Below are 11,802 nucleotides of genomic sequence, written 5' to 3' on the forward strand. Positions count from 1 at the left end.
TATCAACATTCTTATGATTTAAATAGGAGATTTGCATCTGCATTCTCTGTTGCTGTTCTGACCCTAAGGGAAGGCACTCAAGCTTTCAAGGACACAAGAGACAAATGATTACCCAATGCTGGGATTAAGGGGCTCAGTAGCACTTGTACATTAACAAAATACATGTCATCTAATTCCACTGATTCCTCTAAATATTTTTGGAGTTCAGAAATCCTCAGTCCAAAGAGCTCATGGAGTCAAATGGCAATCTCGTGCTTAACCTTCTTAAGCCTCTAAACCTTTTGCTACAACATCTCTGTTTGGCTTCTTATTAAAATAATTTCCTCATGCTCAACCTAGTCTTTGGGGTTTCCTAGGAAATAGGGGTATGAGGCATGCTCCATTGTACAGGCCATGCCGTTCACCCCAATTTCCTCTAGCTTCACAGTAAGCCTTCAGAGCAATGCTAGGTCTAGGTGAAGTTCATCTTGGCACAGAATAACTCAGGCACCAGGATAATTTTTAGTACATTATTTTTAAAAATCCAAAGTAATGCGAAAGTCACAAAGAAGAAATGATGAAAAGTTTAAATAAGTGTTGGAAACTTGTGCTTTCTAAGTATATCTATCAGCTTTTATATTTGTAAATTCATTCAAATACCCAAAGAATTTAATTATTAAAGTAGCTTTTCATTATTAAAGGGTGCTGCTTCTTTTTGTTTTATAAACACTTGAAGATACATTATTTAAATTTAAATATATTATTTTTATGATTTGGAATCCACAGAATACATTTAAAAAGGGGCTGGGAAGGTGGCTCCGTGGTAGAGCACTTGCCTTGCATGCATGAGGCCCTGGGTTCAATTCCTCAGCACCACATAAGCAAAAAGAAAAAAGCCGGAAGTGGTGCTGTGGCTCAAGTGGTAGAGTGCTAGCCTTGAGCTGAAGAGCTGAGGGACAGCGCCCAGGCCCAGAGTTCAGGATCTACAATCGGACCCAAAATAAAATAAAAATAAAAAATAAATAAATACATAGCCAAATAATTATGTGTGCAATTTTTTTGTTTTTTTTTAATCCTTTTATTTCTAAAACAGACCAAAAAAAAAAAACTTTACAAGTCACCTTTAATTACAAAACTAGATGACCAGAGCCAGCACTGGGTAGTTGACATCTATCTGTATTCCTAGCTACTCAGGCAGCTAGCTGGGACCCTCAGTATCAAAGCTCAAAACTAGACAAATCAGAGAGTCCATCTTTACTTAGTCAGCAAAAGCAGGGCTAAATGGTACAGTGGCAGTGAGCTGAGGGACATAAGTTACTTATGGATTTTTAAATTTTTTTTTATTTTTGTCAGTCGTGGGGCTTGAACTCTGTGCCTGGGCACTGTCTCTGAGCTTCTTTTGCTCAAGGCTAGCACTGTACCACTTGAGCCACAGCGCCACTTCCAGACTTTTCTGTTTATGTGGTGCTGAGGAATTGAACCCAGGGCCTCATGCATGCGATGCAAGCACTCTACCACTGAACCACCTTCTCAGCCCCTGGATTATTTTTTTGAGACATGGCTCAGGCTAGCTTTGAACTCTCTAAGTAGACCAGGGAGCTATTGTCTACTTCTGCGTTTTGAATGCTGGAATCACCTACATGCACATAGCCTTACAATTTGAAATCTTTTAAATACTATATTACATATTATTTGTCTTGATTGCTGTGAGTTTTTGTATTATTTTGGGGAGTGTGAGTGTGCTAGTCCCAGGGTTTAAAGTCAGAGACTGGGTGCTGTTCCTTAGCTTTTGTGCTCAAGACTGGTGTTCTACTACTTGAGCCACAACACAATTCAACTTCCGACTGTTTGGTGGTTAATTGAAGAGTCGCACGGATTTTCCTAGCCAGACTGGGTTCGAATCAGGAGCTTGGAATCTCAGCTTCCTGAGTATCGCCCGCCTTTTTTTTTTTTGGTGGTTGTTCTGTTTGGTTGCTACACTTGTACAGCAGAGGCCCCTACCGTGGGGGATGGGGTACACCCTCCGGAAGCTCCTTCCAGCATGTCTAGGGGGGGCGGGGGGGAAGGGGGGAGGAAAGAGAAGAGCTGAGTTTGGAGGGTGGGGTTGGGGCGGGGCCTAAACACCTAGCTCCTCCTCTATGCGCTGAGCCACTCAGCGGCTTTACAGCACCGAGGGTCCCGCCTCAATCCACCCACGCCGCCCGAGCAAGAGCTCCCATATATAAGTCGGCCATTTGGATCGCTCCGCCCTGGATCCCGGGAGTCCTTGCCGGTACTTGGCTTTCTTGTCCCCTTCGTAGTTAGCTTGCCTTCGCTTTTCCTTTCAACATGACAGATGCCACTATGTCCTTCGTTAAGGACTTCCTGGCAGGTGGAGTGGCCGCGGCTATCTCCAAAACTGCTGTAGCCCCCATCGAGCGAGTCAAGCTGCTGCTACAGGTAAGTCTTGGAATCAAGAGATCCCGGGCAGGAAGGGGGGGGGGGCGCACTGAAAGCCGGATATCGGGGCTAACTCTTTAGACATGTGTGGCGGCAAAACTGGGCACAGAGTCGGATGAAAAGACCAAGTTGAGTGGCTTAAAGTTGAAAATCTACAAAGGGATACAAGATCGTGGGAGGCCGGGATGGTGGGGAGCGGCTCAGGGCGTCGGGCCCCCTGGGTAGCGAACTTTATGAGAACAGACATCGTGGGGGAACACTGCCTTTCGGCCTTGCCGGAAAGCCGGCGCTAGAAAAAAAAAACACATTTAAGCCGGGCGTTGGAGGTTCCCGCCTATAATCCTAACTACTCTGGAGGCTGAGCTCTGAGATCACAGTTCAGGTTCAAAGCCAGCCCGCGCAGGAAAGTCCTCTGTGAAACTCTTATCTCCAATTAACACCAAAAAACCAGAAATGGAGCGGTAGCTCAAGTAGTGAAGTGCTACCGTTGAGCATAAAAGCTCAGGAACAGCACCCAGGCCCAGAGTTCAAGCCCCAGGACGAGCGGGCGGACACACACAAACGCGTAAGATTTTAAGGGTGCGGTGAGAAAGTAATAGAGTGAGCCCACGTGGACCGGGCCGGCAACCGAGCTCACACTTCACCGCCCGGAAACTGGGCTGGGCAGCCGCATGTGCCGGCTATGTCGGCCCTAGGGGGCGCGCATGCGCAAGCGTACGTAAGAACTATTGCACAGTCAGTGACCCCTACAAGACTGATGGGGGCGGAATACCGAGGAAGTGAGTAGCTCAGGCAACTCCTTACATATAGGTCATGGTCATCTTGATTGGTCATCGTGCCTTATGTGGAACTCGCCCAGATACCTCTGTACTTGTAGTTGAGACAATGAACTTTCCCCAGTTCTAAAGATCACGGGTCAGCTTGAGAGTGTCACCTCCCCACCCAAAAGGGTGGAGGCTAAATGCCTTTTACAGTGGAACATCACTTCTTCCCCTATGACAGTCAGCTGTTAGGAGGATCCACTCTGTGGGACACAGAAGCCAGATTTGGAGAAAGGAGAGTGATGCCAAGCGTTGGTGGCTCATGCCTGTGATCCTCCCTACTCAGGAGACAGAGATCTGAGGATCACGTTTCAAAGCCAATCCCCAGACAAAAAAATCCATGAGACTCTTTTCTCCAATAAACTACTTAGAAAAAGGCAGAAGTGATTCTGTGGCACAAGTGGTAGACATTAGCCTTAGGCAAAAAAAGCTCAGGGACAGTGCCAGGCCCTAAGTTCAAGCCCCAGAACTGACACCAAAAAGCAAAAAGGAGAGTTAGCCTTAGATGATATACTTAAACTCTTCCTTTCCCTCCTCCATACTTATAACTTCACCCGTTGTCTTATTTCCTGTCTGTCAGGTACAACATGCCAGCAAGCAAATCACCGCAGATAAGCAGTACAAGGGCATTGTAGACTGTGTGGTTCGGATCCCCAAGGAACAGGGAGTTCTGTCCTTCTGGCGTGGTAACCTGGCCAATGTCATCAGATACTTCCCCACCCAAGCTCTCAACTTTGCCTTCAAAGATAAATACAAGCAGATCTTCCTGGGTGGTGTTGACAAGAAAACCCAGTTTTGGCGCTACTTTGCAGGCAACCTGGCATCCGGAGGTGCTGCTGGGGCCACATCCCTGTGTTTTGTGTATCCTCTTGATTTTGCCCGTACCCGTCTAGCAGCTGATGTAGGCAAAGCTGGAGCTGAAAGGGAATTCAAAGGCCTCGGTGACTGCCTGGTAAAGATCTACAAATCTGATGGTATTAAAGGCCTGTACCAAGGTTTCAATATGTCTGTACAGGGTATTATTGTCTACCGGGCCGCCTACTTTGGTATCTATGACACGGCAAAGGGTAAGTTAACTATGTGCTTTGATGCTATGTTCTTTGAGACAATTTAAAAGATTACAGTGCCAATCTAAAAATAAGAGCCAGAGATTGTACGGGTGTCAGGAGTGTATGTTTGTATTGGCTTTTTTTTTGGGGGGGGGGTCCAGTCATGGGGCCTGAAGTCTGGGCCTGGGCGCTGTCCCTCAGCTCTTCAGCTCAAGGCTAGCGCTCTACCACTTGAGCCACAGCCCCACTTCTGGCTTTTTTTCTTTTTGCTTATGTGGTGCTGGGGAATCAAACCCAGGGTCTCATGCATGCAAGGCAAGCGCTCTACCACTGAACCACCTTCCCAGCCCCTGGTTTTTTCAATTTTAAGTAGTTGTATAAATGGGGTTTCAATTCAGGTCAGATTATGAGTACAGTGCATCTTGGTCACTGTGGTCAAAGATTGATGAAATGTTTGTTAGGGGTTGTGGAATTTTTTTTGGGGGGGGGGTCCGGTCGTGGGGCCTGAACTCTGGGCCTGGGCACTGTCCCTCAGCTCTTCAGCTCAAGGCTAGCGCTCTACCACTGGAGCCACAGCGCCACTTCCGGCTTTTTTCTTTTTGCTTATGTGGTGCTGAGGAATTGAACCCAGGGCCTCAGGCATGCAAGGCAAGCACTCTACCACTGAGCCAACTTCCCAGCCCAAATTTTTTTTTAATAAATATATCTTTTCTTTACCCAGGAATGCTTCCAGATCCCAAAAATACTCACATCTTCATCAGCTGGATGATCGCCCAGTCTGTCACAGCCATTGCAGGCTTGATATCTTATCCTATTGATACTGTTCGCAGACGCATGATGATGCAATCAGGTCGAAAAGGAAGTAAGTTTCCCTTGAGCAGAAGGGAAAAGTTGGTGGGCATGGGGCAAGCCATGGCTGCAAACTAGTGATAACCTGTCTTAAAAAAAAAAACAGACAGGAGGGCTTACTGGTAGAGTGCTTGCCTAGCATACATGAAGCCCTGGGTTCAATTCCTTAGTACCACATAAAGAGAAAAAACCTGAAGTAGTGCTGTGGGTCAAGTGGTAGAGTGCTAGCCTTAAGCAAAAGAAGCTCAAGTACTATGCCCAAGCCCTGAGTTCAAGCCCCAGGACTGGCCAAAAAAAAAGCCCTTGGGAGCTGGGAAGGTGGCTCAGTGTTAGAGCAGTTGCCTTGCATGCATGAAGCCCTGGGTTCGATTCCTCAGCACCACATACACAAAAAAGAAAAAAGCCGGAAGTGGCGCTGTGACTCAAGTGGTAGAGTGCTCGCCTTGAGCTGAAGAGCTGAGGCACAGCGCCCAGGCCCAGAGTTCAGGCCCCATGACTGACCAAAAAAAACCAAAAACAAGCAAAAAAAAAAAAACCCCACGGGAATATTAGCTGGATGCTGGTGACTCAAACCTGTAGTCCTAGCTACTCAGGATGCTGAGATCTGAGGATCACAGTTCAAAGCCAGTCTCAGCAGAAAATCCCATGAGATTTTTATCTCCAGTTAGCACTGAAACAGCTGGAAGTGGAGCTGTGGTTCAAGTGGTACAGTACTATCCTTGGACAAAACAGCTCATGATGACACCAAGCCCTGAGTTTAAGCCCACATCCAACAACAACAAAAAAAAAAACAACCCCACAGGAATATAAATGCCAGTGGCTCATGCCTGTAATCCTAGCTACTCAAGAGGCTGAGATCTGAGGATTACGGTTCACAGCCAGCCTGAGCAGGAAAGTCCATGAGTTTTATCTCTAGTAACCACCAAAAATGCCAGAAGTAGAACTGTGGCTCAGAGACAGAGCCCAGGATTGTTGCATACACACAAACACAAACCCAGCACTATATATTCATGGTGAGAGATGAGAGATTATAGCATATGTGCCTACCACACAACTGCCTGCAAGCAAGTGGCCCTTTAGATGCCTATGAATGAAGTGCTTAAATGGTATTACAGGTGAAGACCAGTGGAGAGTCTACAAATCCCTATTCTTTATTCATGGCATTAATATTTCAGTATTGTCAATTCTGATATGTAAATGTTGGATTTAAAACCCACACTTAGAGCTGGGTATCACTATCACAATACTGTGAAATTTATATAATCACTTAATCACAATAAAAAATTATTTAACAATAAGTGGGGCTACGTTTTATTTGGTCTATTGTTTTAGGACTTGAATTGACTTCAGTCACGAATTCCATGTGTTTCTTCTTTGCAGCTGATATCATGTACAAAGGCACACTTGACTGCTGGCGGAAGATTGCACGTGATGAAGGAAGCAAGGCCTTTTTCAAGGGTGCATGGTCCAATGTTCTCAGAGGCATGGGGGGGGCCTTTGTGCTTGTCTTGTATGATGAAATCAAGAAGTATACCTAAGTAATTCCCCAAGGATCTCTGTGACTAGCCATGCTGTATGTCTTGAGCATTTTTGGAGAGATTCTGGCCCATTTATTGTTGGCAACGATTTGCTGGTTGAAAATGGGAAGCAATAATACTCATCTCACCAGTTGTGTCTTAAAAGCTATTTCTATGATGACAATAATAAAGACTCATTTTTTATTTCAGAAACTCTTAATAAAAACATCTTTGAAAGAAATAAAAAGTTTTGTCTTATTTTCATCTGAAAATGTACTCAGGAAGTTGAAATCTGAGGATAAGAGGGGATTTGAGTAAGTGCTATATTTAAGCAAATGCTACAGCATCTGAGATACTTCATCTGTGCTGGTACCAGAGTTTCTCACTCTTGGTTTGGTTTTCATGACTGGCACTCTTTACTTGGGCCATACCTCCAGTTTCAGCTTTTTTTCTGGTTAATTAGACATAAAGATTTGTCTGCCTGGGCTGGCTCAGATCTCAGCCTCTTGAGTAACTAGAATTATAAGAGTAAGCCAGACACCAGCTTCTTTCCTTGTGGTAGCCCTGGGGCTTGAACCTGGGGAATAGGTACTGTCCCTTAAGTTGTGTGTTAGTCCTGGCTTGAAGCCAGGCCCTTGGCACTATGCTTGAGCTGTTTTACTCAAGGCTAGTGCTTTGCCACTTGAGCCGCAGCTCCACTCCCAGCTTTTTTGGCAGTTAATTGGAGATAGTCTCAGTTTTTCCTGCCTCAGCTGGCTTCAAATATCCTCAGATCTCAGCTTCCTGAATACTGTTAGAAGCCACCAGTGCCCAGCAACACCTAGCTTTGAGATGAACTTTTAGACCCCATCATCAGGTATCAGCATCAGAGAATACACTTGTTTATAGGACTTGCCAATGTTCCCAATACATTAATTAGCAAAATGAAATTTGGACTCGGTGTATACAAAAACAGATGCTATCTGTTGCCTGTCATAGCTGCGGGAGCTTTCTCCAAAAAGCATCATGCACCTACACTTGCTAGTTCTGTGCTTATTAATCAAAAACTATGGTCTGGATGATCACTTTCAAATGGTCAATTTGTTGCATGAATGTTATTCCATTTAAACTTTTTTTCTTTTCGCCAGTCTTGGAGCTTGAACTCAGGGCCTGGGCACTGCCCCTGAGCTTTTGCTCAAGGCTAGCACTCTACCACTTGAACCACAGTGCCACTCCCAGCTTTTTTTGTTTATGTGATACTGAGGAATTGAACCCAGGGCTTCATGCATGCTAGGCAAGCACTCATCACTAAGCCATATTCCCAGCCCTATTTTTTGTTCCAGTATAAACTAAGGGCCTGGGAACTCTCCCTTAGCTTTTCCCACTTCAAAATGGTGATTTACCACTTGAGGCACACTTCTACTTCTGGCCTTTTGGTGGTTAATTGGAAATAAGAGTTGCACAGGAGGGTGGGCTGGGAAGGTGGCTCAGTGATAGAGCGCTTGCCTTGCATGCCTGAGGCCCTGGGTTCGATTCCTGAGTACCACATAAGCAAAAAGAAAAAAGCCAGAAGTGGTGCTGTGGCTCAAGTGGTAGAGCGCTAGCCTTGAACTGAAGAGCTGAGGGACAGCGCCCAGGCCCAGACTTCAGGCCCCACGACTGGACCCCCCCCAAAAAAAGAGTTGCACAGGAGGGCTGGGAAGGTGGCTCAGTAGTAGAGTGCTTGTCTTGCATGCCTGAGGCCCTGGGTTCGATTCCTCAGCACCACATAAGCAGAAAAAAAAAGCCGGAAGTGGCACTGTGGTTCAAATGGTAGAGCGCTAGCCTTGAGCTGAAGTGCTGAGGGACAGCGCCCAGGCCCAGAGTTCGGGCCCCACGACCGGACACCCCCCCCAAAAAAAAAAGTTGCACAGGATTTTCTGCCTGAGCTGTCTTTGAACCTCAATCCTCAGACCACAAACTCCTGAGTAGGCAGGATTACAAGCATGAGCCACCAGTGCCTGGCCAAACCCTTTTTTTGGGGAGGGGGGGTCCAGTCGTGGGGCCTGAACTCTGGGCCTGGCCGCTGTCCCTCAGCTCTTCAGCTCAAGGCTAGCGCTCTACCACTGAGCCACCTTCCCAGCCCCCCCCTTTTTTTAATGCAATGTAATCATAGCAGAGAGGAAATATTTTTGTGGTCTTGTGGACTGAACTGAGAGCCTTATACTATCTAGGCAGGCACCTTTCTACTTGAGCCGCACCTCCAGCCCTAGTTACTTTCTATCTAATTGCCTTTCAGCATTCACCTGGCTCAAGCCATTTTTATTTAATCTCACTGAAAGCAAGAGGATTAGAGCTGGCATAGTTGCAGTGCCATTAAAGACTATGAAGATTGCTGGATGACAGCCACGACCTCAGAACTCATTTTACAAAGGAGAACCAGCACCTGCATTGGGACTAATATTCACCAGCCCTGTGGGTGGTAGACATGCTTGTTTCTATGGGCTAAGCCCCTATTTGGCATCCACATGAAAGTTTGCATTTTCTGTAGCTCTCAATTAGGGCTCAAATCCAGAGGGGTTTGTGTGTAACATAAGATTTGTGTGAATAATAAAGCACTCTGTCTTGTCAGGTCACCACATTTACAGAAAATAAGATAGGTAATCCACGTGACAGGTAAAACTCATTCCCAAGGAACACATCCCACACACTGCTATATTTGAAGGCCTATTTACAGATGAATAGCAGCATGTATTACTGACTAGGAGATCCTAGGGGTTTTGTTGTACACACCTTGGCCAAGCATCTGAGTCACACTATAGCTTAGTTGTTAAGAATTGTTGTGACTACGAAGAGGAGGAGGCAGCAGCATTCTCTCCTGAGGGTAAAGCTGCCTCTTGGTGTTCCTTTGCTTCAATTGTCATTTGCCATTGATGGCTATTTGCTTCCTTTGAGCAAGTAGGAAATTCTATACACACATCATTTTCATCATCATCTTAGTGGTTTCCTGAGAAGAGATTTTTTTTGGTAAAGTAAACACTGCTGGTATCAGACAGAAGTCTGAGCTAAAAATCTGGACACTGAAATTTAATTGTGCTCTTAGGCAAGTTAATTAAATTTCTTGAAGCTTCAGTTTTCCTTATTCATAAGATGAAGCTTAATACTGCCTGCTTCGGAGGGTTGTCGCAAAGATTAAATGGTTTGTGTAAACCCTCTGCCCTAGAACGTATGTAATAAGTAAGTACTCCATAAGTGGTGTAACTATGATAATTAGGAGGCAGCTCAGATTTCAGGGTTTTAAGGCTGGCTCTGCTGCTTACTTAGCTGTATAACTTCAGGCAAGTCTATCTCTCAGAGCCTCAGTTTCCTTCTTTGTGGAAACAGAGCGACAGGAATGGTCATATTCCTCAGGGGTGTTGGGAATGAGGGCCAAGAAAGATTAAACCTGTTGAGCAGTAAGTATGATGGCTGGCATCTAATAAGTGTCCCGTTGTGTGTTTTGTTTTACAATTCAGAACCCATTTTTGTTGAAGAAAGATTTGTTGAAGTCCAGTATAGAATGAATTCAAGTCTACCTTTTCCTACCTTCCTTCCTTCCTTCCTCCCTCCCTCCCTCCCTTCCTTCCTTTCTTTCTTTCTGTCTTTCTTCTGCCACAGCCTAGGCATAGTATGTCCTGTAGCATTTATTTAAAATAAACTTCAGCTTAGGTCTTTTTCAGCTATAGATTTCTGTTCCTGAAAGGGAGTAAGAGGCTCTTCACTTCGGGCTGCACACACAATACAAGAGGACCCAATCCCCCTTTATGGTTATTACAATAGATGCGGACTCACTGAGCTGGCAGCTATTAAAATAAACATAGGACTGGGCATTAATGATCAGAAAGCAAGAAGTGATACCTTGCTTCCATTGGGTGGCTGACATAGATGAGGTAGGGGGCTTTGGTTGTTGTTCTTGCTATTCCGGTTGTTCAATGATTTTTGAAATTTAATTTAAAGACAAAGTGATTTTAATCTCCCCAAGCTGTGCAAGATAGTGCTATAGAATTCATTATGTCCATTACGCTCATGCAAACGTTGATGGTACACAATCTTAGCAACCCCCTAATTTATGCTGTTGTTTTGTTACTATTCAACGCCTAACAGGATCTGGGGAGCCTGATTCCAGGTGAGAGAGCCAGAATACAGGTCAGTCAGCTTGTGCACAGCCGCGCTGTCTATTCCAGGGGCCTCTCCACTCAGTCACAGGAGGCGGTGAGCTGCGGGTGCTCCGGACCGCGGGGGAAAGAAACCAAGGGTGACTTTCCCAGAGGGCCAGCTTTTTCGTGGATGGTAAGTCATTGAAGCTATTATTTTTGTATTAAAAGAGATGCAGAAATGCTAGGGGGTCGGTGAATTTCATGGCATTTTAGAAAAAAAAACACAAAACATAAACTGCAAAGTGAGTTCTTGTAAACAAGGACCATTTCTGTCACTGTCCCCAGACTCTGGAGGGGACCCATTCAATCTTCTCTGCCATTGTGGATACTTTGGGAGAAAAAAAATAAGTGTTTTGTTGTTGTTTTTTTAAGTACTACTGTTACTATGTAATGATTTTCAAGCATCAATGTTATATTCTGGGATTCATTCGATTTCTCCTTTGAAGTTTGTGAGCATAGTATTTCTAATTTGCCTGTTAGGTTTGTAATATCATTCCTATCTGTACATGGGAATAAAAGCCACATTGTGAAGAACAGATAGGAAATGCCAAGTCAACATCTCCTCACTCACCCTCTCCCATCTCCAGAGACCCTCTCCTCAAAAGTCACCATTATTGGTAGTGTCTTGTCTATCCATCCTCCCCAAATTGATGCTTATTGCTATCATGCTAGCTGAATTATTGGAATCATATTCTGAACATTTGTATTCAAAACGGCATTTTCAAGAAAGGCACCAAGCTATCAGGGGCCAGGACCCTCGGATGCTGTTGGAGACAGGAGCAAGGGAGGGGTAGTTTCTAGATATTGAGCAAGAATTTCTAAGTGTAGCCTTTTACTAAAAACCCAAACCAGTACTTTCCTTTGGGGTTTTAGCTTTGTTTGCTGAGTGACCTGGCCCCCATGGCGGAGCCGGCGGGGGGGGGGGTCTAACATCAGAACCTTATGAAAGGAGGAATTGGGGGGGGGATCAACTTTAAAGTCCCTTCCAGTTTAG

At 45.2% G+C, this 11,802-nt stretch overlaps 1 protein-coding gene across 1 annotated transcript; it reads left to right on the forward strand.

Annotated features, from left to right (window-relative positions):
• Window positions 1-2,195: 2,195 nt before the first annotated feature.
• Window positions 2,196-6,901, forward strand: Slc25a5 (solute carrier family 25 (mitochondrial carrier; adenine nucleotide translocator), member 5). The gene is made up of 4 exons (XM_013019886.1): window positions 2,196-2,418; window positions 3,820-4,306; window positions 5,010-5,150; window positions 6,518-6,901. The coding sequence occupies exons 1-4, from the start codon at window positions 2,308-2,310 to the stop codon at window positions 6,673-6,675; spliced, it is 897 nt and encodes a 298-aa protein (XP_012875340.1). The 5' UTR covers window positions 2,196-2,307; the 3' UTR covers window positions 6,676-6,901.
• Window positions 6,902-11,802: the final 4,901 nt, after the last annotated feature.

Source organism: Dipodomys ordii, unplaced genomic scaffold, assembly GCF_000151885.1.
Source record: "Dipodomys ordii isolate 6190 unplaced genomic scaffold, Dord_2.0 Scaffold47, whole genome shotgun sequence".
NCBI classification, from domain to species: Eukaryota; Metazoa; Chordata; class Mammalia; order Rodentia; family Heteromyidae; genus Dipodomys; species Dipodomys ordii.

What these genes read in the sequence shown, in the direction of transcription:
- Slc25a5 (XM_013019886.1), top strand. Translation starts at nt 2,308, where the DNA reads ATGACAGATGCCACTATGTCCTTCGTTAAGGACTTCCTGGCAGGTGGA. An exon ending in TATCTATGACACGGCAAAGG is followed by an intron (nt 4,307 to 5,009) that starts GTAAGTTAACTA and finishes TTCTTTACCCAG; the next exon opens with GAATGCTTCCAGATCCCAAA. An exon ending in GCAATCAGGTCGAAAAGGAA is followed by an intron (nt 5,151 to 6,517) that starts GTAAGTTTCCCT and finishes TCTTCTTTGCAG; the next exon opens with CTGATATCATGTACAAAGGC.